This window comes from Mobula birostris, chromosome 1 (genome assembly GCF_030028105.1).
Source record: "Mobula birostris isolate sMobBir1 chromosome 1, sMobBir1.hap1, whole genome shotgun sequence".
Classification (NCBI taxonomy): Eukaryota; Metazoa; Chordata; class Chondrichthyes; order Myliobatiformes; family Myliobatidae; genus Mobula; species Mobula birostris.
Genome location: NC_092370.1, coordinates 100,652,997 through 100,680,791, shown reverse-complemented (window position 1 = coordinate 100,680,791; position 27,795 = coordinate 100,652,997). Strand labels below are relative to the sequence as shown.

At 39.2% G+C, this 27,795-nt stretch overlaps 1 protein-coding gene across 1 annotated transcript in view; it reads right to left on the bottom strand.

The window, feature by feature from the left end:
- Positions 1-64: 64 nt before the first annotated feature.
- Positions 65-27,795, bottom strand: part of col22a1 (collagen, type XXII, alpha 1) — a 306,811-nt gene continuing 279,080 nt past the window's right edge. Inside the window, exons 50-63 of the mRNA XM_072246143.1 lie at positions 25,118-25,171; positions 24,790-24,843; positions 23,944-23,988; positions 22,837-22,890; positions 21,124-21,177; positions 17,681-17,734; positions 16,687-16,758; positions 11,863-11,898; positions 11,682-11,726; positions 9,962-10,141; positions 8,421-8,487; positions 6,943-7,125; positions 2,523-2,600; positions 65-1,759 (exon numbers count right to left, since the gene is read on the bottom strand). Of these exons, the coding sequence (XP_072102244.1) occupies positions 1,572-1,759; positions 2,523-2,600; positions 6,943-7,125; positions 8,421-8,487; positions 9,962-10,141; positions 11,682-11,726; positions 11,863-11,898; positions 16,687-16,758; positions 17,681-17,734; positions 21,124-21,177; positions 22,837-22,890; positions 23,944-23,988; positions 24,790-24,843; positions 25,118-25,171 (1,164 nt within the window). The 3' untranslated portion in view covers positions 65-1,571. The remainder of the gene's footprint in view (positions 1,760-2,522; positions 2,601-6,942; positions 7,126-8,420; positions 8,488-9,961; positions 10,142-11,681; positions 11,727-11,862; positions 11,899-16,686; positions 16,759-17,680; positions 17,735-21,123; positions 21,178-22,836; positions 22,891-23,943; positions 23,989-24,789; positions 24,844-25,117; positions 25,172-27,795) is intronic.

Here is a 27,795-nt window from a genome sequence, read left to right as displayed (position 1 = left end):
TTTGTGCTTATCCTTCCTAATACTGATATTATTCTTTGATTTAAAAAAACTGTTTATTTACATGATTAAGAGGCTTAATCTCTAAATACATAGTTAAGCAGCAAGCTATATAGACCCCATCTGTCCTGAGAAAATGAATCTCAAATGAGATATATTAAGAGTGGAACAATATGTAATTGCTTATAAAGGGCAAGAGAAATAAATCGCACTATTTTGTGTGGAATATATTTAAAGGCAGAATTGTGTTTGGCTAACCTGCTCACATGTGTTGAATGAATGCCAGAATGCCCTTGGCCTTAAGATGATCAATGGTACCGTATGGATTAAGTGGGCTAGAAGTAGGTCAAGGCCACAACTTGCTGCCATACTTTGAAACCTAAAAGCTTACAGCAAATTGCACTTCATCAACATTTTGCTGGAGAGCAGTGGATGGTATTTGGGGAAAGGCAGCTTGCTGATGTTGATGTGGAACAATTTAAACTAACTACTCATATAGAACAGCTATATACCCAGGACAAATATTATTTCTCTTTGTTTAAAATAACATATTTACATTTTTTGTTAAATTACTGTCTCCTGCAGTCCAATTAGGAAACAAGTAACTGCTTGGATCATTAAGCCTCTCACCTAAAATTCAAATAATTGAATATTTAATGACCTTTGCTAATATGTAGCTGCTGTAATGCATTTATAAACATCTGGCACACAATTTGTTTTTTTTCTTTCCCAATTCAAAGAGGAGAAATGAGGAGCAACTTTTTGCTCATCCAAATGCTTGGAAAAAATGGGAAGTAAAGTGACAGTGTGAAGATGAACAGGGTGGCTGGTTTGGGAAGTGGATATAAAAAGCACATGCTTTGACATTCATCCCTGCTGAACGTGTTATATAGTCAATGTCAACACATTGTACTCTGCCTTTAAAATTCAGTTTCATTGACATTATTCAAATAAATTTTGGAGTGAGAACATATTGTGTGGATGATGCTGTATAACAGATTTAGTGCTACTGATCAGAAATGAATTTTTAGGTGCAAAGGGCAGGATACTCTTTTGAAGTGGAGGTTTGATGGATAACCTTTTAGGGTGAGTGGAAGAGGTATTTTCTTTTAAATATTTTACGTGGAATTCAACACATTTGGTGGTACTTCTACTTTATATACTATATATTCACGACAACTGAAATCAAGCACAATTGAATAATCCAGAAATAGTAAATTGCACCATATATGTCACACGAGATTGCTGTGTAGTTGAGATGAAAATCTGGTGGAAAATAGCTGCAGAATTGGAAAATATGTATAGTTAGAAAGCTTTAAAACCACACAGTTAAGTCACAATTAAGAGCTGGTGCAGATCTTCAGAAGGAAGATTTGTGTGCTTAATGGCTAGGATCCAGTCCAAATCTCCAGTGAAAGAACAGGAACTTGCATCAAAGCACACCTGGCCAGCAGCAAGTGTATTTGGAGTGATCTTTGTTTAGGCTGCTAATTGTTATTGTATTTCAAGCCAACAGCCTCAATCCTTCAATTTTTTCTAATCCTTCAATTTTTTCTAATCCTTCGCATCGTGATTTAAGGTCCTTTTTGATTGGATGGCCGACTGGCCAGGCTTGCATAGAGAGCACACTGTGCCAGGTCACAGACTCCATTCTGCCCAGGCCGTCCCTGTGCGCCAGCAATGCCAGGTTGGCCGGGCTCTCCTTGTGGTCCTGGAGTACCGGGCAGTCCATCTTTTCCATAGCCAGGTGTTCCAGCAATGCCTATAATTATGAAATACAATGTATAATTGCTGGTTATTTCAGATGTGTGAAGATTTGAACAAAAGAAGGAAGATTATGCATTTTTAAATAGCAGTGTAAAAAAAACACTTTGAAAGAGCTGGAAACTATGACATACTTAATGTGCCTAACCAAGGCAGAGGTGCAAATAACAAATCTAATTGGAAGAATAATGGTGTAGTCAATATAATAGAGTATGTACCAAAGGAACTGACATTCATTCAAAAATTATCCAGTACTTTTGTCAGACCATAGTGTTCTGCTTATGAGTATTATCAGAGATATTTAAGCACTGAAATGCCTGCAAAGGAGATATATTTAAAGTATATTTAAAACAGAAGTTGATGGCGCCTTATTAGTAAGCATGTCAATGGCTATGGGGAGAAGGCAGGAGAAGGGGTCGAGAGAGAAAATAAATCAGCCATGATTGGCTTAATTCTGCTCTTCTGCTTTATGATCTCATGGAGATTCACATGGCGCTGCCCAGAGTGAATTTGCTTCTGGAAAATCATAGTATAATTTAATGAAGTCCCTAGCTAACCATCAAGAATCCACTTACATTAACTTTGCACTGATCGTACTTTATTCTCCCATTACCTTCAAACCCCAGATTAAGTTCTGCAACACACATTGCCTAAAAAAGCAGAACCACAATCCTAATTTCAATTATTATAACTTCCACTAATTTCAAACCATATTTACAATATATAACAACTTTAAAGAAGTGGAATAATGCATTTCTTACCCGGAGGGCCTGGCAGGCCAGGATCACCCCTCTGTCCAATGCCCATTGCTCCTGGTTCACCTTTTTCACCTTTATCACCTGCACATAACATTGAAGCAGTTATTACAAGGTAGAGGTGACAGATAAAATGTCAAAGATGTGTTTGTGAAAAAAGGTAGATCATGTAAAGCAAATCAAATTAGCTACATTGATGGATCTCTTAATGTTTGACCAATACAAGAATATAAGAATATTAAAAAATAGGAGCAAGAGCAGACCAGTTGGAACTCTGAGCCGGCCACAACATTCAATATGATTAGCCCCTGGCCTCATCTCCACTTCTGCATCAATTCCCCACAATTCTCAATTCCTTGATCTTTCAAAAATTTATCTACCTCCCCTGTAAGTACCCCACTGATCTAGTGTTCACATTTTCTTGGTAGAATTCCAAAGAATCACCACTATCAGTTTTAAATGCTTGCTCCCTAATCTTGCAAACACGAGGAAACCTGCAGATGCTGGAAATTCAAGCAACACACATCAAAGTTGCTGGTGAACGCAGCAGGCCAGGCAGCATCTCTAGGAAGAGATACAGTAAACGTTTTGGGCCGAGACCCTTCGTCAGGACTAACTGAAAGAAGAGCTAGTAAGAGATTTGAAAGTGGGAGGGGGAGGGGGAGGGGGAGATCCAAAATGATAGGAGAAGACAGGAGGGGGAGGGATGGAGCCAAGAGCTGGACAGTTGATTGGCAAAAGGGATATGAGAGGATCATGGGACAGGAGGCCCAGGGAGAAAGAAAAGGGGGAAGGGGGGGGAACCCAGAGGATGGGAAAGGGGTATAGTGAGAGGGACAGAGGGAGAAAAAGGAGAGAGAGAGAAAAAGAATGTGTGTGTATATAAATAAATAACGGATGGGGTATGAGGGGAAGGTGGGGCATTAGCAGAAGTTTGAGAAGTCAATGTTCATGCCATCAGGTTGGAGGCTACCCAGACGGAATATAAGGTGTTGTTCCTCCAACCTGAGTGTAGCTTCATCTTCACAGTAGAGGAGGCCGTGGATAGACATATCAGAATGAGAATGGGACGTGGAATTAAAATATGTGGCCACTGGGAGATCCTGCTTTCTCTGGCGGACAGAGCGTAGGTGTTCAGCGAAACGATCTCCCAGCCTGCGTCGGGTCTCGCCAATATATAGAAGGCCACATCGGGAGCACCGGATGCAGTATATCACCCCAGCCGACTCACAGGTGAAGTGTCGCCTCACCTGGAAGGACTGTCTGGGGCCCTGAATGGTGGTAAGGGAGGAAGTGTAAGGGCATGTGTAGCATTTGTTCCGCTTACAAGGATAAGTGCCAGGAGGGAAATCGGTGGGGATCTCGTAGCATTTTCTCCATGTTCAAGATACACCCACTAGTGGAAGCATTTCAACATCTACCTTGACATGCTCTAGAAGGATGTTATGTATTTCAACTCTACTCGACTCCAAAGAATATACATCTTATTTCTTTAGCTGCTTATAACTCTTGCATCCAGGAATTAGCTCCTTGAATCCCCTTTGGACAGCCTCAATACATATTTTTCTTACATAAGCAGACCAAAATGATCCACAGTAGTCTGGCTGTATTATCACCAGTACTTTCTACAATAGCAATAACAATCCCCTTCAGTATTTCTAAACTCCAATTCTCTTCAATAAAGATAAATGTGCTATTTGCCTTTCCAACTACTTCCTGTAGTTGCCTGCTAAACTTCTGCAGTTCTTGCACAAGAAAACCTAAATCCTTTTGTACTTCACTCATCCACAATCTTTCTGAATAATAAGGTGCCTTTAGGTTCTTTTTACTAAAATGCACAACTTTTCATTTTCCCACATTAAACATCATGTACCATTTCTTTGCTCATTCATTTAACCTTTCTATATCCAGTTGCAGCATCCTTTTATTTTCAACACAACATGCCCTCCTGCCTATTTTCAAGTCATTGCAAACCAGGCCACTTTAAATGCTGCCCCTTCTTTCAGGTTATTAACATAAATTATAAATCATTCAAGGCCAAGAACTGATCGTCAGGGTTCTTTACTAGTTACATACATCCAGCCTGAAACATACCCTTTTTATTCTGACTCTCTGTTTAGATAACCTATTTCGCTTTATACCTTAAGTGCAACAGCCTTTTACAAAACACCAAGTCAAATGACTTCTAAAAATATTGATTTCTCTTAATTGACTCTGTCACATCTCAAAGATTTTTAGCAAATTTGTTAAACATGATTAATCAGTTTTAAAACCATATTGACCTGATTTAATTGCATTAAAGCTCACCTAATTCTTCCTTAATTACAGACTCCAACATTTTACTTACAACAGATGTTAGGCTAATAAAGTTCAAGTTCAAAGTACATTTATTATCAAAGTACAAATACTGTACGTCACCACAAACAACATTGAGATTCATTTTCTTGTGGTCATTCAAAGTACAAGAAAAACAATAAAATCAATGAAAGACCACACTCTACAGGATGGACAAACAACCAATGTATAAAAGATACCAAACTATGAAAATACAGAAGAAAAAAAATAACAATAAATAAGTAATACATATTGAGAACATGATATAGAGAGTCCTTGAGAGTGAGTCCATATGTTATTGGAACATTTCAGTGATGGGGCGAGAGAAGTTGAGTGAAATTATCCCCACTGTTTCGAGAGCCTGATGGTTGAGGGTTAATACCTGTTTCTGAACCTGGTGGTGTGAATCCTGAGGCTCCTGTACCTTCTTCCTGATGGCAGCAGTGAGAAGAGAGCATGGCCTGTATGATAGGGATCATTGATGATGGATTCTGCTTTCCTATGACAGTGCTCCATGTAGATGTTCTCAAAGGTGGGGAGGCTAAACCGGTGATGGACTGGGCCATATACAGTACTTATTGCAGGCTTTTCCATTCAAGGGAATTGTTGTTTCCATACCAGGCTGTGATGCAACCAATCAACAGACCTAACCTACAGTTCCCTGGTTTCTGTCTACCCTTCTCTTGAATAAAGGAATCACATCTGTGGTCTTCCAATTTGTGTTTTTCTACATTCAGGGAGTCCTGCAAATAATTAATCAATGGTTCCACTATCTCTGCAGACATGTCCTTTAAAACCATTGGTAACCAAGTTATGAGGACCTAGCTATTTGTCTACTTCTAGTCCCACTGGTTTTTCTCATGCCTTGCCCTTTGTGGTAGTTCTTTCACAATATTTGAAACTTGTCTGTCAGAACTATTTGGGATATTTGCAGTGTTGTGAAATATTGATGTAATCTAGTTATTGTTTCCTTGTTTCATGTTATTGCATAGTCTCCAGTGGTCCCACACTTGCTCTTGCCACTCACTTCCTTTTGATACATTCATAAAAGTCTGTGACTTTTTATATTACTTATCAGTTTTTTGTCATAATCATTCTTCTCCCTGCCATAGTGACAGCTGTTTTTAAAGGGGACACTAAATTAGTCCCACAGCTTTGTTCTTTCTTCATGGCTCTGAAATTTCTTCATTGCTCTACATTTCCTTTACGATATACGAAAAAAAATCTTTTTGGAACGTTACAACTGAATTTGCTTCTCGTTCCTTTGAGACATTGGAACCAGGATGAAAATAATTGCCCTATTTACTGCCGTTACAAGGCCAAACTTAGGCTGGAAGAACACCACCTCATATTCCATCCGGGTAGCCTCTAACCTGATGGCATGAACATCAGTATCTCTAACTTCCAGTGATTTCTCCAGCCTCCCCGTCTCTCTTTTTCCATTCCTCATTCTAGTTACTCCATCTCTTCTCCTCATCTGCCTATCACCTCCCTCTGGTTCCCTTTCCCCTTCCCTTTCTTCACTGGTCCACTGTCTTGTCCTGTTAGATTTCTTCTCTGCAGCCCTTCACCACCTATCACCTCCTAGCCTCTCATTTCACCCACCCCCCCACCCATCCAACTTCCCCCTCATCTGGTTTCACTTATCACCCACCAGCTTTTATTCTTTCCCCTCCCTCAATGTCTTGTTTTGGATTCTGACACCTTCTTTCCCAGTCCTGGTGAAGGTCTCAGTCCAAAATTGTGACTGTTTATTTCCCTCCATAGACACTGCCTGACCTGCTGACGTCTTTCAGCATGTTGTCTGTGTTGCTCTGGATTTCCAGTGCCTGCAGAATTTCTTGTGTTTATGATTTGCTGTATCAAAATTATCTCTTCAGTGAGCACATTTCCTTCAGAACTGAATAGAAAGTCGTAATGTACATGATGATACAAATGCATTCGAATTTGTAAGTCATAGTCTCAATCATTTCACAGATACCAAGAAATGATTAATAAGTAAATCAGGATTTTTCTCATAAAACTAGTTCAATCAAGTGACTTTGAATAAGTTCTAATTAAGATCATGGTTTAAAATGAAACATGTCTGTACCTTTTGGACCTACTGGTCCTCTGGCTCCCTCCAGACCTTGTTCTCCGGGTGGGCCAGGTTCCCCTGGAACACCAGGTCTCCCTGGAAATCCATCATTCCCTTGTGGACCAGGAGGCCCTGGCTTTCCAGGTGTTGACTTAACGGAAACTGGTTGAAACTGAGACATGAGATAGGACAACCGAGCTGAAAACAAAATGAACAAAGTATTTTTTTAAATAACTCATTGACATGGCAAAAGCATTTTCACATTTTTTTTTAACAACGGTTCTGCAGTTTAGTTTATCATTGTATGCAGGAGGTATATTGATACATGCAGTCTAGTTGCATAACTGTAGATTTGATCATGACATCCACAGTTTTTTTTTATAATAACAAAAATAAAAAATGCCAGCAAAACTCAGCAGATGAGCCAACATCTATGGAGAAAGAAATAGCGTTAACATTTTAACCAAAATTTTAATCAAAACCAAAATTAGAAATCAAATTAATTTGCAGAGAAGATGGAGAGGTAGAGGGAACAAATGGAATCAGTGTGATTAGCCGGACACGAAGGCAGATTGAATAATACAGGTGACAGTGGCATTCACTGAAAGAAGACAGTGAAGAATTTTTAACTGTAATGTATCCTGAATTTTCTCCTGTTGTTTCAGATTTCCAGCATATGTGATTTTATTTCTGTAAATTGGATATATTTGAAACAATGTTACTGGAACTTAATAGAAAAAGAGTATCAGTCCCCAGCTATATCACTGTTGTCTGATTCATATTCTCTCTCTCCACCTCTTACGACTAAACTGAAATCACTATCAGAGTTTAATATCATATTGAGGGAACATGGATTTCACAACAGAATTAAATAGTATTCAAGTGGTTTATTGCATTTCAATCTTTATTAAATGCATAACATTTCTTCATTGATGTTTTTATAAGCAACTTAGCTCACAAATGTTTCCACCTTACTAGCCTCATCAGACTTGGCACAAGCTGAGTAAAGCTGTAAACCAAGGAAATAGTCAACAGATTAGGCAGCATCTGTGAAGAAAGCAAATGAGCTTTGTGGCCTTCATCCTGTCGAAAATCTAAACTTGAGCAATTGTTCTTCTGATGATGCACTTTGAGTGTGAACATTTTCGGACTTTGTTTCAGATTTGTACAGAATGCTCTGTATGTATTTGGAGAATTTATTTCCCTTTTGAGATTTACATTCCAGTCTAACCTTCAGAAATGCACACTCATTGTTTGTGCCTTTAAAATTTTATTGTTCTTCTATGTGCTCTAAAATGATCAATTCTTTTGAAATGATAGGATTGTTTTGAACCTAACAGTTTAGGCAATTGAGAGTGCCCAAACAAATTTACCATAATTAGAGAAAGAAGAATTTCTCCTTATTGCTTGAGATTAGGTTGAAAGTTGGCACCAGACTTCTATTCTTAAGCATGTGGTGCACAGTAATTACAGAAATATGAAGTGCAACCTACCATCAAGCTGCTTCGACAGCTCTTCCCTTATAAGTCTTCTCAAGTACTCAGATGAAGGTGGCTCACCCTAAGGAAAACATCACCACGATATGTCACTGTCTGGTCGGAGAGGGAGTTCTGCAAAACTGTTCATCTGACATGATTTTTGCCACCCGACATTAGATGCCAGGAGCGAAGACAAGAAATTTTAAATAAACAGAAAAGATGTAAAAAAGCACATATCTAAATTCTTTCCTTTACCTCTTGTGCGCTGGTGGTTTGATCACACTAAATAACTCTTAAGTTTCTAAAATTATCAAGTCCAAAATAGAAAACAAGGAAAACTGAAAATGAAGCAGAGTTCCAACTCTCTGGTTAGGGCAGCGTACAAGACTACAGGAATGTTGACGGGAATGAAAGATTGTAGCCATAAGGAAAGATTCCATTACTTTGGAAAAGAAGTAGTTGCAGGGAGTCTTCACTAAGACATATAAAATAATAAGAGGCCCAGATCGAAAAAAAATAAGAAGGGATAGTTTCCCTTAGCAGACCAGTTTAAAAAAAGTAATATAGATTTAGAGGAAGATCTATAATAGCTATTTCACTTAATGGGTAGCAGGGTCTGAAAGGGTAGCAGAAGCAGAAGCCCTCTTCACATTAGGAGGTGTCACGGATGTGTAGCGGTTAGTATAACATTAATACAGCTCAGTGGAAACAGTTTGGAATTCAGTTCCAGCACCATTCTGTATGGAGTTTGTACATTCTTCCCATGACTGCGTACGTTTCTTCTAGGTGCCTCCCACAGTCCAAAGACATATCGGTTAGCAAGCTAATTGGTCATTATAAATTGTCCTGTGTTTGGGCTATGGTTAAACAGGTGGGTTGCTGGGCAGCATGGCTCATTGGGCCAAAAGGGCATGTTTGACACTATATCTCTAAATAAATAAAATAAAAAATTATATAAATAACTACCTGGACATATACTTGAAGAGCAGCAGGTCTTGTACTGAATGACTCAGATTAGCTTATTGTCATTTACATCACTGCGTTTTGAAATTCCTTGCTCATGAGAAGCTCACAGAGTAACCAGTAGACGGTAATAATAAATACAACAGGTGCAATACAGCAGAATGGCACAAGGATTCTAGTGCAAAAGGTCACTGGATAACGGTTGAAGGCAGGAATCCTGTTAATTTCCTCACCCTCACCTCCTTTATCTAGTCATCAATTGAATTGGCCATTCTGCCAGAGGGTAGTGACTTGATGGAATATGGCTATAGAGGGTTATGGAGGCCAAGTTATTCAGAGTATTAAAGGCAGATAATGACAAGTTGTTGATTAGTTTGGGGGTGAAGGGGTACAGTGAGAAGGCAGGAGAATGGATTGAAAATCAGCTATGACTGAATAATGGAGCAGACTCTATGAGCTGAAAGGCCTAATTCTGCTTCTACATATTCTGATTGTATGGTGTAGTGGTTCCAAGTCTGAAGAAATCTTTTCATTTCTTGACACTTCTAACTGACTTTAATGACAAGGTTGATAATCACTTTTAAGTTACTTACTCTTTCCCCAGGTAAGCCAGGAGAACCTGGTTGACCTGGTGGGCCAGTTGGACCTCGTTCTCCAGGAGGCCCAGTTGGACCCATTATTCCAGTATGTCCTTTTATTCCTGGGAGGCCTGGATCACCAGATCGTCCTTTCTCACCCTGGTTTCCTTTTTCACCTTTAAAACCCCGGTCACCCTGCTCAAAAAAAAGAAAATCATAATGAAGCAGTAATAACATCCTTCAAAAATAAAGGACTTTTTAAAAACATTTTTCATCATTTTTTCTGAAAAACCTATTTAACAAGTTATTTGCAAACTTAAATAACAGTCTGTTTCATGAACTTGATTGGAAGATTCAAGTTCATGAAACTTGAATCTCAATTTCTAATAAAATCATAAATGCATCAAGCTGGAAGATAAATAAAGGAAACATTCCTTTATCATGACGACTCAATATATTTCACAGCAAATATACTGCTTACTAAGGTATTGTTAACTACCTCTACTGGTGTCAGTTGAGTTCTGAATTAATAACACAAAATACTCTGCAGATGCTGGGTTCAAAGCAACACTCACAACACACTGGAGGAACTCAGCAGGTCAGGCAGCATCCGTGGAAATGATCAGTCAACGTTTCAGCCCAGAACCTTTGTCAGGACTGAAAAGGGAAGGGGCAGAGGTCCTATAAAGAAGGTGGGGGGGGGAGGGTGGTAGGTTCCAGGTGAAAAACCAGTAAGGGGAAAGATAAAGGGGTGGGGGAGGGGAAGCAAGGAGGTAATAGGCAGGAAAGGTGAAGACGGAATAGGGGAAAACACAATGGGTAGTAGAAGGAGGCGGAACCATGAGGGAGGTGATAGGGATAGGGAAAGGGAGGGGGAGGGAATTACTGGAAGTTAGAGAATTCTATATTCATACCAAGGGGCTGGAGACTACCTAGACAATATATGAGGTGTTGCTCCTCCAGCCTGAGTTTAGCCTCATCATGGCTGTAAAGGAGGCCATGTATAGCCCAAAACATTAACTGATCATTTCCACGGATGCTGCCCGACCTGCTGAGTTCCTCCAGAGTGTTGTGAATGTTGAGTTATGAATTAAGTTTATATCTATTAAGAAGTTAACCAATCATGGGCAGGGATCTGGAAATACAAATTTTTTTGTTAGTGTCTTTTGCTTTTGACACCTTTTACAGAATCTGACACTGTTTTCTGTAAATTCCAATGGAATGAAAATGGATCAAAATTAAACTACTGGAAGAACTCAGTGAATCAAACAGGAGCTGTGGAAGGAAAGAAATGGTCAACATTTCAGATTGAGACCTTGGATTAGGAATGAAAAATGATTGGTTTTGTAAATAGCGAGTTTTTTTCCAGCCATATTTTCTCATCTACATTCAGCTTAGCTGGTGCACAAACCCAGAAGTTAATTACAGAAATCTTTGCCCATGCCTCAAGGCCAACAATCTATGCACCTACTTGCTTATTAAAGCTGAACTGAATGTTACCTCGGTATTTTGAGGAATAAATAAGTAAACTGAAACAGTACTTGGCTACTGAGAGCATACAAGTTTCTGACTGATATTTGGTCTTTATGGAATTGGCTTTGACTATAACATACCTTTATTTTGATGTTTTTATATTGACCATTCTCTTTTGAGGGGTCTTTGATAAGAACCATCATTTTATTTAGTACTCAAAGTCTTGAAATAGATCATTTATCTTCCAGACAGAATCACTTACCCTTTCTCCTTTGGACCCCTGTTCACCAGGTTTGCCAGGATATCCCTGATTAAAGAAGTAAAGCATCCATGAAACAGTGAAGTGATATGGTCTATTGTTTAGTTCAGTACAAGGTAAATAATAACTATGAAGAGGTGATTTCTATTAGAAAATGAAAGGAAATGCAGAGTGTATGACTTACTGTCTTGCCTGGAGCTCCTGTCTCTCCTGGAGGACCCTGTTCATGGAAGTATATAATTAGTACGTATAGCTATAAAGGCAAGATAGAAGGGAAGGAAATATTGGGTGACAAACAGATAAACAGGAGTAAGGATCTTACATTTAAGAGGCATTTAGACAGACATTTAAATAAGTAAGGCATAGAAGGATATGGTTCTAATCTGGCCAAATGATATTAACAAAACAATAGCTTTCACATTATTTATTTATTATTATAACAACGTAGTAATTTTTTGTGTCTTGCACTGTACTGCTGCCAAAAACCAACAAATTTCATGACATCTATCAGTGATGATAAACCTGATACTGATGAATAAAGGACCAAAAGACCCATTTCTGCACTCTACAGCTCTACGAAACCAGTTGCCTTTTCAAGGCTAATCTATCATTTAATAAAATTATATTCAATCTCATGCCTCTCAATCCACCAGTTCAACATGCACATAATAATCAGGGACAATTAAAACTTTGTAAATATTAAAACATGTATAGGAGAAAAAATAATTTAAAGTAAGAATGAGTAAAATAAAAACACACACCTGCACTTTCCATTTCAGTATGTATTATTTACTTGTTTTATATTTTTTTAAAGATACAGCACATAACAGGTTAAAGAGCTTGTGCCACCAAATTACACCCATGTAACCAATCAACCTCCAAACCCGCATGTCTTTGGAATGTGGAAGGAAAGCCGAGCACCCAGAGGAAACCCACGTGGTCACATGGAGAAAACAGAAACTCCTTCAGACAGCGAAGGAATTGAATACAGCTGGTGTTGTAATAGCATTGCAGCATTGCACTAACCACGGTGCTATCATGCCACCCCAAATGTATCAGCAAAAGTAAATTCAAAACTTTAATATTTATGATCTGTGTTATCAATAAATATCAAAAAGTACAGTGAATTTTTTATTACTTGAAATACTTGAGTTGAATCACTGAAATCAAAATATGATTTTCCATAATTTTTATTTCATTACCAGCAGCCCTTGGTTATAGTTCCTTTAATACGTCAGCCACTGCAGTCGTGGATTGCAGGATCCCCATGGGGAGTGATTTATGCTCTCAGGCCACATCAAGCCCATTTCCCTTGCTTCCTTTCAATGCTTCATGAGACCGTGATGGACAGATCACCTTAACAGCCCTAACTATTTCACATGGGTCAAGTACAAATCTCATTACTGCCATTGTCAACTCGAAAGCAGCAGAATATGTGAATCATCCAGGTTTGCTTTAAGTATTTCTTACAACAATAACTCCTTTTTAAATCAGAACATCACAGATTATGGTAACTTCTGATTTGGCGTTAGCATACATTTAGCATACTGTATATCTAATACAATAAGAATGTGTGTAACCCAATTTCTTGAAATAAAGTTCATGAGAGATTTAAATGGAGATTACAATCCTGAAAATTCCATGTAGAGTGTGGATGAACAGTATTGTTGTGAAAAATCAAATAATTTAAGATGCAACATTTGTATATTGAGAAGTCTTAGAAACAGCCTGTCATAGAAACATAGAAAACCTACAGCACAATACAGGCCCTTCGGCCCACAAAGCTGTGCCGAACATGTACTTACCTTAGAAATGACCTAGGGTTACCCATAGCCCTCTATTTTTCTGAGCTCCATGTACCGGTCCAGGAGTCTCTCAAAAGACCCTATCGTATCTGTCTCCACCACCGTCGCCGGCAGCCCGTTCCATGCACTCACCACTCTCTGCGCAAAAAACTTACCCCAGACACCTCCTCTATACCTTCTTCCAAGCACCTTAAAACTGTGCCCTCTTGTGCTAGCTGTTTCAGCCCTGGGAAAAAGCCTCTGACTATCCACACGATCAATACCTCTCATCATCTTATACACCTCTGTCAGGTCACCTCTCACCCTCCGTTGCTCCAAGGAGAAAAGGCTGAGTTCACTCAACCTGTTTTCATAAGGCATGCTTCCCAGTCTGGGAACATCCTTGTAAAACTCCTCTGTACCCTTTCTCTGGTTTCCACATCCTTCCTGTAGTGAGGCGACCAGAACTGAGCACAGTACTCCAAGTGGGGTCTGACCAGGGTCCTATACAGCTGCAACATTACCTCTCGGCTCCTAAACACAATCCCACGATTGATGAAGGCCAATGCACTGTATGCTTTCTTAACCACAGAGTCAACCTGCACAGCAGCTTTGAGTGTCCTATGGACGGACCCCAGGATCTGTCTGATCCCCCACACTGCCCAGAGTCTTACCATTAATACTATATTCTGTCATCATATTTGACCTACCAAAATGAACCACCTCACATTTATCTGGGTTGACCTTCATCTGCCACTTCTCAGCCCAGTTTTGCGTCCTATCAATGTCCCGCTGTAACCTCTGACAGTCCTCCACAATATCCACAACACCTCCAACTGACTGAATGACTTAAATATAAACACGACAAAGTCGACAGATGCAGGAAATCTAAAGCAACACACACAAAGTTCTGGAGGAACTCAGCTGGTCAGGCAGCATCTATGGAAATGAATAAATCAATATTTTGGACCAAAACCCTTCTGAGAAGGAAAGGGGAAGATTTCAGAATAAAAAGGTGGAGGAGGGCAAGAATGCTAGCTGAAAGGTAATGGGTGAAGCCAGGTGAGCATAAAAGGACAAGGGCTGGAGAAGAAGGAATCGGACAGGAGAGGAGAGTGAGCAATAGAAGAATGAGAAGGAGGAAGGAATCTGGGGGAAGGAATAGGCAGGTGAAAAGAGGTAAATGGTCGGAGTGAGGAATAGGGAACATTTGTGAATGATTTAAATTATGGTTAGAATTTGCTCCAGATTCCAACACCTGCAATCTCTTGTGTCTCCATGGTTAGGATTTTAATTGGTCATTCAAAACAAAAATAGTTGTTTATCTTTGTCTTTAGGAAATGTAAATTGTTACAATACATGTAGTGAGATTATGATCAAGTTGTGATGGGAAACAAGTGCTCTACAGTTTCTGGTTATTTTAAGTGTAGTTTAAGTGTGATAGTGAAAGCTTATAAGGCTCTTTTGCCTCACAGCAGTTTGATTTCTTGTTCCATATTCCAGCATCTACCTCTCTTATGTCTCCAGAAATAGATGAATACTTGATAAGCAAGGGGACGAAAAGTTACCGTGGCTAAACAGGAATGTGCAGTTAAGGTCACCATCAGAACAACCACAAACTGATTAAAGGTGCAGCAGGCCAAATTCAATAGTTCCACTGCAAGTTCCTTTCCCTTCGGCTTGTAATTTATTTCTCACCATATAATTATCCAATTCCTTCTGGAAGACCACAATGGAACCTCCCTCCAACACATCTGCAGGCAGTGAGTTTGAGAATCTAAATATATGCCGTGTTAAAAATAGGTCACTCTTGTTCTTAATAATCTTCCCTTTTATCTTACATTTCATGTCCTCTAGTTCTTAACATTTCATCAATTCATATCTACCAGAAAATACACTCACTCACTCACCCTACCCAATCCTTGTAACTTTGGTGAATACACAAGAGACTGCAGAGGCTAGGTTCTGGAGCAATAACAACCTACTAGAAGAACTCAGTGGGTTAGGCGGCACCTGTGGGAGAAAAGGAATTGACAATCTTCTGAGTGGAAAACCTGAATCAGAACTGGTGAGTTTAAGGTTGAAACTCTGCATCAGTTCCAATGCAGGGTTTCAATCCAAAATGGGAGAATTACTGTCTGCCCATAGATGTTGTCTGATGTGCTGAGTTCCTCCAGCAGATTGTTTGTTGCACGTAATTTTAGTCCCCCATCCTAGGAACTAAGGAAGTCTTTTTTGGACTCTCTCTAATGCTTTCATGTCCTTGTTTTAATTATGTGGCCAGATTTGAACAGAATATTCCAATTAATATTTAAATGATTGAAAGGATCAGGGTGACTTCTCTCTTTCCTAGTTCTCATGAAATGGATAGCAATTGTCATCCTAGTATGTAAGGAAGAAGAAAGAATACAGAGAACTATTCCTTTGTTAGCCTAATGACAGTAACAGGGAAATGCTGTAATAAAGCATGTCAAAGTAGAACACTTTAAAGGCAAAAAGAAGATTGAGCAGAGTCATTTTGGTTGGAAAGTAGGAGAGCGGAATATTTTGTAAATGTAGAAGATTTTAATTTTGATGTTCAGTAGCACTTACAGTATGTGTTTTTGTTCACAAGTCACAATTAACTCAAGACAAATGGTATGTGGGTCTTTGTTATAAAAGTGGAGCAAATATATCTTGTAGTAATTATATTGGCTGTTGGTGAAAATGCACATGAAGCATTGTCTACAGTTTAGCTGCCTTATCCAAAAGAGGATATGTTTGCCTTGTAAAGGGTGCAGGGAAAATTCACTAGAATGATTCCAAAGATGGCAATTTTTTTCTTTGCTTGATGAGATATTGAGCAGATTGGGTCTACATTCTCTTGAGTTTAGAAGAATGACATATCTCACTGAAAATTAAAGATCTTGTGGGTTGGATCCAGGAAGAATGTTCTGCTGAGAAATCTATAATCAGGGGTTATGGCATTCAGAATCAGTAGTAGATTACTTAAGAATGCAATAAGGAGGAACTTCAAGTTATCTTCACCAGAAGGCTGTGTGAGTGGAGCCATTATGTCCAGATATACAGCGAAAGGATGGATGAGCTGGCAAATCAGCTATGATTTATATTATCGTCAGAACAGGCTTGAAATGCAAGAGAGCTCACCATTCTTGCTTCTGTTCCTTACATTTTTTAACAGAACCATTCAGTTTTGAGAATGGAATAAAACGAATGATACTCACACGAGATCCTGGTAACCCTAGAACTCCTGGAAACCCTGGATCTCCATTTGATCCTTTTGAACCCTTTGGTCCCTAAAATTCAAAATAATTTCTAATAATACAGTAATTTCTAATAATTTCTAATAATTTCTAATAATACTAGTTTAATCTCTAAAATAAGATAAAAGTAGATATGTCAATTAATCAGTACAAAATTCATGTTTTTGGCATAGACAAAGTACTTTATGAAGAGGGTTACTTAACACAAAAAAAATTTGTTTTATAACATGAATGACAAAAGGGCACAATTCTGAAATCTTGGCTCACTGCATGATTACAAAATGTTTGCTTTTAATTTTTCATATGTTTCTTCTCTTTTCTAAATAAGTTGTTTCTTTCTAGCAGGTGTTGATGATGAAGTTATCACTGTTAAAGTTGACTCTATCCTCACCAAAACAAAATCAAAAGGTGTGTCTACTAGGAAGTCTGCGCAGGAGAGCCATCTGAATTTTCTGTCTCTGTTGTCCATGGACACTGCCATCAACAATGATAGTTTCATTAACATGACAGTTTGGTTCACAAAGCATAGACTAGAAACCAAACCTGTAGCACTCATGAAATAATCAAAAACTGAACATATTAAAATTAATGATACCAACGTTAAAAATAATTATACTAATAATGGATACTTATTAATGTCTAGTCTCCTAACATACAACCATTCAATCTTTTGAATCATTCAGTCTTTTTGAGAAGTCTTTTTGTTTTTAATGGAACATTATAAGTTTCCGTGATCTGATCACCAGTTGGTGAAGCTTAATCAAATAACGCATCTAATAAACAGTACCCTTTATAAAATACATGCATTCAAAACAAGCAGAATTCACTCTTCCATCCCTACAGAAAAATGCACATATTTATTTTCATCAACCATTCCCCCAACCCCCATCACTTCCCAAAACCCAACTGCACAATGCACATTTTTCTTCTATTTATTGTTAACTGTGGGACCTACCGGTAGACCTGGTTCACCGGGCTTTCCTTCAGGTCCAGAAGGGCCAGGTTTACCCTGTAAAGAATTACACATGTTATTTCAAAGTTCAAAGTAAGTTTATTATCAACATACTGTACATATATGTCACCGTACACAGTATAATCCTGAGATTCATCTCTTGTAGGTGTTCACAGTAGATACAAGAAACACAGTAGAATTAATGAAAGACCATATCCCACAAGACTGACGAACTCCTAATATGCAAAAGACAATAAACTTTGCAATAAAAAAGAGGGAAAAAAGAGAGAAAGACTAATAAACAAACAAAGAAACAAGCAAACAATAAATAATTAAATAAATAGATAAATAAGTGATAAATATGAGAACATGAGATGAACTGTCCTTGAAAGTGAGTCCATAGGTGTGAGAACAGTTCAGCGATGGGGTGAGTGAAGTTGATTGAAATTATCCCTTCTGGTCCGATAGCCTGATGGTTGAAGGGTAATAACTATTCCTGAACCTGGCGCTGTGCGTCCCAAGTCTCCTGTACTTCCTTTCTAATGGCAGCATCAAGAAGAGAGCATGGCCTGGATGGTGGGGGTCCCCGACGATGGATGCTGCTTTCCTGCAACAGTGCTCCTTGTAGATGTGCTCATTGATAAGGAGGGTTTTACCCATGATGCACTGGGTTGTATCCACTACTTCTGTCGGCTTTTCCGTTCAAGGGCATTGTTGTTTCCACACCAGGCCATGATGCAACCAGTTAATATGCTCTCCACCACACATCTATAGAAGCTTGACAAAGTTTTAGATGTCATGTCAAGTCTTCACAAACTTCCAAAAAAGTAGAGGTTCTGTTGTGCTATGTTAATAAGGACACTTAAGTGCTGGACTCAGAACAGATCCTCTGAAATGATAATACTGAAAAATTTGAAGTTGCTGACCCTCATTGCCTCTAATGACCTGCTGACGACTGGCTCATGGACCTTTGGTTTTCTTATTCTGAAGTCATTAATCAGCTCCTTGGTCTTGTTGCCATTGAGTGAGAGGGTGTTGTTGCGGCACTATTCAGTCAAATTTTCAGTCTCCCTCGTAGTGATTAGCACAATGCTTTACAGTACCAGCGAGCCAGGTTTATCTCCTACTTCTCCCTGTGACTGCGTAGGTTTCCTCCAGGTGCTCCAGTTTCCTCCCACAGTCCAAAAACGTACCAGTTGGTAGGTTAGTTGTTAATTGTAAATTGTCCCTGATTAGGTAGGATTAAATCTGAGTGTTAAAAGGCCTGAATAGATTAGATATGGCAAAGTTATTTCCCATCGTAGGGGAGTCTAGGACAAGAGGCCACCACTTCAGGATTGAGGGACATCCATTTAGAACAGAGTTGTGGAGAAATCACTTTAGTCAGAGGATGGTAAATCTGGGGAATTTATTGCCATGAGCAGCTGTGGAGGCCAAGTCATTGGGTGCATTTAAGGCAGAGATATATAGGTTCTTGATTAGCCAGAGCATCAAAGGGTATGGGGAGAAGGCAGGGGAGTGGGGATGACTGGAAGAATTGAATCAGCCCATGATTGAATGGCGGAGCAGACTTGATGGGCCAAATGACCTACTTCTGCTCCTATATCTTATGATCTTAAATTGAGGGGGTGCTGGGCTGCGTGGCTCAAAGGGCTGGAAGGGATGATTCTACACTGTATCTCAATGAATGAATGAATAAATAAATAATAAATAAATTTGCCAATTCATCACCACATTTGATACAGCCAAAAACAGTGGTGTTATCAGCAAACTTGTATATGACACTGGAATCGTGAATAGCCTCACTGTTTTAAGTATAAAGTGCGTAGAGCAGAAGGCTAAGCACACAGCCTTGTGGTTCTCCTTTTCTGATGGTGATTGTGGAGGAGATATTGTCGCCAATCCTAACTGACTGTGGTCTACAAGTGAGGAATTTGAGGATCCAGTTGCAGAGGGAAGTATTGAGGCCTAGGACTTGAAGCTTACTGATGAGTTTTAAGGGGATCATCATATTGAATGCAGAGCTGTAGTCAATGAATGTATGCAACTTCACTGTCCATATGTTCCAGGGTTGAGTGAAGAGCCAATGAAATCAGATCTGCTGTTGATCTATTGTGATGGTAGGCAAATTGCAGCAGATCTAAGTCACTGCTCAGATAAGTGTTGATTTCTTCATCACCAACCTGTCAAAGCACTTCATCATTGTACATGTATGTGCAACTGGACGATAGTCAATGAGACAGGTTGCCACGTTCTTTTTAGGCACTGGTATAATTGAAGCCTGCTTGAGACAGGTGGGTACCTCAACTCCTGAAGGTATTGATAAACATTCCAGCCTGTTGATTGACACAGGTCTCTAGTGCTCAGCCAGGTACCCTGCCTGGGTTGGATGCTTTCTGCGGGTTCACTCTCCTGCAGGATGCTCTCACGTCCGCTTTAGAAACTGAAATCATCAGTGTCGTTGGAGATTGGGAAGATGTCTCCATGTTTTGATGGTCATAGTGAGCATAAAAGGCGTTAAGCTAATCTGGGAGTGAAACTTTGTTGTCATCTTATGTCGCTTAGTTTCAGTTTGTAGAAGGTCATAGTATTAAAGCCCTGCTACAGCTGTCGAGCAACCTTCAGTGACTCAGTTTTGGTCTGGAATTGCCACTTTGTGTATGAGATGGCTTTCTGGAAATTGTAACTGGACCTCTTGTATTTCACTTGAACACCACTGATCTGGCCGTCAGCAGTTTGCAGATCACATGGTTCATCCAGGGTTTCTGGTTGGGGAAGACCCTGAATGATTTGTGGGGACACACTCGCCCATAATTGTTTTTATAAAGCCTGTAATGAAAGTAGTGCCAAATGGATGTTCTATTTAATGAGGGTGGAATGAAAGCCTGTGCCAGTGTTTTATCCACACAACCCAACTATTTTAATCCATTTTTTCTTCCCATTCTCATAGAAGGCTACAGCACAAGTGTTGGATGATGGAATTAATACGGATGGTTGCCCCCCGAACAGCTTGGATGTAATGATCTGAGTGGTGTTTTCCCATGCTGCAGGTCTGAAGCTGACTGTATAGGTCGGTTCAGATAGCTGCATCACAGGGAGAGTTCCTTTAGTTATTGTTTCGAATTGCCTATAGTTGACACACTGAGCTCAAGAGTCTGGAAGCTCTGTTGCAGCTTTATAAACTCCAGTTAGGCTGCATCTGGAGTATTGCATCCATTATAGGAAGGTTAGGTAGTTTTCTCCGGAGTGGCAGAGACTGAGAGAAGTTAATAAAGGTAAAAATAAGTTATAGATGGAGGAGACATCTGGTATCCTTTTCCAGGGGCTGAAATGTCTAATACTACTGGGCATTCACTTAAGGTGAGAGGAGGCAATTAAAAAGGAAATGTGCAGAGGCAGTTTATTGAGGCTTCAAGCAACAGGTAATGGTAGTGTTTATATCTTACCTGATCACCTCTCAAACCAGGAGGACCTTGAGATCCCATAGGTCCTTGTTCTCCCTAAAAAGATAAACAGCGCTCCATTGTAAAATACATACTTTCAAAACAAACAGAATTTTATAAAGACATCAGTTAAAAGGAAAAAAATATATATTTATTGAAATAACACTTTAAATTGGCATTCTGTGAATCAGGCATCCTGACTGCTGTAGATTCTTAAGAAAAACTTGCAGACTTTGACTTCATTGGATGACATTGGTGCAGTAATGAATTGCAAAGAACAATGACACCAGACCAAGGCCGATCTATTGTGGTACTGTAGTAACTTGACTCATTGATTGTGATCATTCTTCTGCCTAAAAGGTGAACTTGGATGTCAAGGATTTGCATGTACTCATACCAGTTACTGGCATAGGAATTACTAACCTCCTCCTCCCCCACAAAAAAACAAACATGGATTCTAAGTTACAGTATTAGAAGTTCACATCTTTATTCTATTTCAGATATTCTTACCCAAACTTCCTTAAATCATTGATCAAAACTACTGATGGATATTTGTTTCCCTTCTCTGGCTTTTGCTAACCTGGGGCCAAGATGATTGATTAATATCCAACAAATACCTTTGTGCCTGATACAAGACAAAATAAAGTCACAGGACATCTCGAAGTGTTGAGGAGACAGGTGATGTATCAGCAGTTGCTGGAGTAACGGCACGTTATTAAATGACTGTAGGAGTACAGAAGGCTACAGAGATAGGGTTAAGCTTTCTGTGGTAAACATTCCACAGGGTTAACAACATCTTTGTGTAAAGAAAAAATACTTTCTTGTATCACTCTTAAATGTCTTATCCAATATCCCAAGACACTGACACCTGGTTCAAAACCCTCAGTGTGGGAAACAACCTCCCTGCATCCAGAGAGGCACTATTAGAAGTTTGTATGTTTCACTGAGTTTTCTTATTCTAAACCCTAATGAATATATACTCAGTCTATTTTCGTAGAACTGTTTATTCTACGTAATGATGAGAGTCCAGAGATCTGTTTGTTTGTTTGCTACTTTTTCATGTTACCCAACTTAAATTGAGCTTTTGTGCAAGTTAGATGAATCTTCTGCTTTACAAGTGATTTCTATGTTATAGCTGTTTGAGTTATGGAAATTAGCTTTTGCAATCAATACACAAAAATCTTAATTATGGAATAATATTTGCTGCAGTTGAATTTGTCTGAGAAAAAAGTAAACTGTGAAAGACACAGATTGTGTCTATATTTTTAAACTTGCATTTCTTGATGCATGTGAAGTCGGAGTTTTTCAATGAGATATGTTCATTTAGCAATCTGTTTCTATTTATCAAATAAACAGGCTGCAGGCCAAATCTCAAGCTAAAGTTCTGACAAACTTTTAACTTCGAATCAATTACTAATTGTCTTCTTTGGTGGCCATGCATTTCCATCACTAGAGGTCCATCCTTCATTATAAAATTTGTTAGTTTGCGTGAAGTAATATGTTCATAATTTTGAAAAATGGAATTTATAAGACAAATGCTAATGTATGATTACATTATGTCTTGTAACACAAAGGAAATAATTAACACTGTAGGTAAAATAGAGCACATGGAATGAGGCCAAATTCTCAAAAGGCTATGATGTCTCATGTGTGATATATAAATATATATTTAATTAAATTAAAGAAAACTCTAGTTTTGTTTGATTGAACACTTACATCCTTTCCAGGTATACCTGGTGGACCTGGTGGCCCGGCCATCCCGGTTTCCCCCTGCCAGAGAAGAAAATTACTTTTAAAGGACTTCTTCACCACCTTATAATTTCTGAACTTAGTATGACAACATTTTGGCTCAGGAAGGTTTATTTTTTTTATCTGGACAGACGTCTTTTCACATCTTGAAACAAAACAGGCTCTACATCAGAAATATTAGAATCAATGGCAATTAATAAAAAAAAGAATTGCTAGAACTGATTTGGTATTGAACATATTTTCCCAAGACTCCCAACAACAATAGAGTGGCAGAAAGGGTCTTACCAAGTAAAAAAGGTCAATGTCTTGTTTAAGTCTATATGCTTAGGCAAAGCACTACACATTGAAACAATGCCAGAAAGCCAAAACAAGGGAAAAAAAATCATTTTAAATACTCATAGTTCACTTTCTCACCTGCTTCTCCATTGCAAATAGATACTTACTGTTGTTACCACATTTAATACATCTGGCATGCCATGCTTCCCTCTATCAGAATTCTTATTCGTTTATTTGGAAAACTGTATTAGATCAGACACTTTAGTTGTTCACAAAGGCAGAATTTCTTTCTTTAAATCATTACTTCAGTGTTAAGCATGATTGCCTTAATATTGAAACTTGTAAAATTTCAATGATAATTGCCAAACAAGTAACTTCCTATGCACAGTTATTCTTTTAAATTTACTAACTATACATAAGCCATCTTTAAAAAAGGTCTTTAAACACTAATATCTTTGCCTCTGATGTTGCTTTTTCTTCTGAGTACCTCCACTGCTTTCTGTTTTTAGGTCAGATTGCCACCATCTGCTGTATGATGAATTTATCAAAATCTTTTAATTAATTATTATTCTTCCCACTAGCCTGAGGAATGCTATAAACCAAGTTAAATAATATTTAGTCTTTTCTGGATGAGCAAGAAAATGAACGTTGGGTAAAATTTACATTGCGGGAATACTAACTCCATCTAAAGTGCATGGGCATCTGAGTGTGATACAGGACTTTTTACATCAGTAATATGCACAGTTTTTCCTGATTTTCCATATTTCAGCCTTCGGGTTTTATGTTTCCAGTACTTACTCTCGGACCAATCAAACCATCTGCACCCCTCTGGCCTTTAAAACCCTGTGTAAAAGAAATTTTGAAGTAATGGGTCAGATAATTATTTGTGACAGTCCAAACTTGCACTTCAAAATAAGGCCCTTTAAAAATTTACTTGTCTTCTTTATGACGCAATAAGGGTGGTCTCTAAGAATATTTTGGTGTTTCGTATGTTCGGAATCTTTATATTTAAGGAGGCAGCAAATATGATTGAGTTCAGTCATCATCCAGTCCCTGTATTTCAGGGTGTACTTGGATTGCTGAAGGAGAAAGTCTCAGTTGTGGGACGGAGGTGGGGAGGGTGGCATAGTAACGTAGCAGTCAGCATAACACTTTATAGTGCCGGTAATTGGGGTTCAATTCCTGCTACTGTCTGTTTACATGTTTATCCACGCTCCCAACCCCACTCCCCTGCCCACCCTCCCCCCAATCCCCGCCTGTGACCATGCAGATTTCCTCCAGGTGCTCCGGTGTCCTCCAATGTTCAAGAAAGATGTAGGGGTTAAGGTTAGTAAATTGTGAGCATGCTACGTTGGCTCCAGAGGCACGGTGACACGTGCAGCCTGCCCCAGCACATAGTCAGACTGATTTAGTTATTGACGCAAACAGTGTTTTTCACTGTATGTTCATGTGACAAATAAAGCTAATCTCATTTTACCTTATCTTATCATCTCGCAATTGGAATACGCTTTAAATGCATATGCCTGGCCAAATTAAAGCACAATATCTGAAATGAATTCAGATGAGTCCTCAATATAAAAAATTAGTACCTTGGATCTCATACACTGCAGGCGTAGGAGTTAATATTAACAATTCAGTACTTACTGGGATTCCGCGGAGTCCATTCCTGCCAGGAGGTCCAGGGACACCTGGCCTCCCCTAAAACATTGAAGCAGAGACTGTTGAATAACGGTTTTCCATGACATAAAATGTTTTTAAACATTCCTTGTTGACATTAACATTACATAAAGCAATGTTTAATGCCAAACATATACAATTTCTATTTCTGAATTTTTAAAAGGATGTTACCCACGATCTGAACTCTTTTATGGTGGATTGTAATAAATTGCTTTATTTCCCCATTAGGAAGATTGGAATTTTACATTTGTAATTTGGACCTGGATGTTGTGAGATAAAAGTCTTAGCTTCTTACCGGCTCTCCAGCAAGTCCAGGTTTACCATCTTTTCCATTTTTTCCTGGAAGTCCCTGAATATCATACAAAGAACAATCTTTATTTCTGTCTAGAGCAGTTTCCAAAGCATTCCAAATTTTCAGAAGACACATGAGGCTGCTTAACAAGATGAAATCATATTGTATTACAGGAAAGATACTAACATAGAAAATGAAATGATTGACAGACAGGAGGCAGTAAGTGGGAATAAAAGGGGCCTTTTCTGGTTGGTTGCCAGTGACTAACGGGGTTCCTTAGGGGTTAGTATTGGGACCGCTGCTTTTCACATTGTTTGTCGATGATTTAAATAATGAAATTGATGACTTTGTGGCAAAGTTTCTGGATGATACGAAGATAGGAGAAGGGGTAGGTAGTGCTGAGGAAGCAATACGATTGCAGCAGGATTTAGACAAATTGGAAGAATGGGCAAAAAAAGTGGCAGATTGAATAAAGTGTTGGGAAATGTATGACAATGTATTTTGGTAAAAGGAACAATAGTGCAGACTATTATCTAAATGGGGAGAAAATTCAAACATCAGAGGTGTAGAGGGATTTAGGAGTCCTCGTGCAAGACTCTCAGAAGGCTAATTTACAGGTTGAGTCTCTGTTAAAGAAAGCAAATGCAATGTTGGCATTCATTTCAAGGGGGAATAGAATATAAAAGCAAGGAGATAATGCTGATTCTTCATAAGATACTCGTTATGCCACATTTGAAGTATTGTCAATGGTTTTGGGCCCCATATCTCAGAAAGAATGTTTTGTCATTGGAGAGAGTCTGGCAAAGGTTCACGAGGATGATTCCGGGAATGAATGGATTAATATACGAGAAGATCTCGACAGCTTTGGACCTCACTAGAATTTAGAAGAATGTGAGGGGGTGGGGGAGGATCTCATTGAAACCTAGCGAATATTGAAAGAACTAGACAGAGTGGATGTAGAGAGGATGTATCATACCATAGAGTGGTATCCAGAACCAGAGGGCGTAGCCTCAAAATTGAGGGGCAACCTTTTAGAACAGAAATAAGGAAGCATTTTTTCAGTCTGTGGAATGTTCGGCACAGACTGCAGTAGAGACCAAGTCCATGGGTATATTTAAGGCAGAAGTTGATCGTTTCCTGATCAGTCAGGGCATCAAAAGATATGGCGAGAAGGCAGGTGTATGGGGTTGAGTGGGATCTGGGATCAGCCATGATGGAATGGTGGAGCAGACTTGATGGGCTGAATAGCCTAATTCTTCTCCTATGTCATATGGTCTTATCCTGAATAGCCCTAGTGTACTAATTCCTAATTGGGTATCACTGCATAGGGGTTCACTATAAAGAAATTACACAAGGATTTTATTCCACACACCGGGCCTCACAAAGTTAGTAGAGTTTATTAGAGATGAATGGGAAAACAAGGCTCATCTAGGAGGAGATAAATGGAAAGCTTTGTAGTAGGAAATGGAAGAGTAGCTGCTGAGAATGGAGTCAAATAGAGGGTTAGATTTAAGCAAAGTCTACTTTAAAGCAGTCCATTGTGAGTGAGGACAACTTCCCTCCCCTGAAGGTTCTAAGTGGCTAATTAGGCCAATGTCCAATTACAAACTCTGTCACGGGTGCACCCAGATCTGCTTGATGGGTTGAGCAGGTAAGGTGCTGACCTCATTCTGCTCTTCACTGGGATTTCATGTACACCTGATGAAGGGTCTGAGGTGCCCCTTCTCCACTTTAATCAGCCACACATTAGCGATTCCGATGTTAGAGAGAATGTTACATTCTTTCCAAGGATGTGTTGAGAACACCTTTGAGCAGAGAGTGGGGCAGTATGGAGAAACCTTAGTCCTTGCACATAAAACAGGTACCCAGTTCTTTCATCTTGTATGCACCAGAGCAAACTGATCACATTACTGTGGTACAGGAGGCTTGTCAAGTTGGGGCAGAAAAGGAATGCAGTGGGATGATATATTTAGGTGAATACACACAGTAATGCACACTTGGTGGCCACTTTATGAACTACAGGAATGGAACCTAGAATCAGGATCACTGGCATATGATGTGAAATTTGTGAGTAGTTTGGTTTTCGGCTCAATAGCCCATTTGCTTCAAGTTTCCGTATGTTGTGCATTCAGAGATGCTTTTCTGCACCCCATTGTTATAATGCATGATTATTTGAGTTAATGTCAGCTTGTACCAGTCTGATCATTCTCCTCTGACCTCTCTCATTAACAAGGCTTTTTCATCCACAAAGCTGCCAGTCACTGGATGTTAACAGAATCATCCCAGCACTCCCTTGAATCCAAGCATGTCCTTACTTAAGTAATGCCACCAAACACGTACACAGCATCACACACAAAATATAGGAGGCCATAGATGGACATATCGGAATGGGAATGGGAAGTGGAATTTAAATGGGTGGCCACTGGGAGATCCCGCTTGTTCTGGCAGATGGAGTGTAGAAACCTGGCGGTGGTCTCCCAATCTACATCCGGTCTCACCGATACACAGAAGGCCATACCGGGAACACCGAAGACAGTAAATGACCACAACAGACTCACGGGTGAAGTGTTGCCTCACCTGGAAGGACTATTTAGGGCCCTGAATGGTAGTGAGGAGGATGTGCAAGGGCAAATGTCCACTGGCATGATAAGGCCACACTTATATTCCATTTGGGTAGCCTC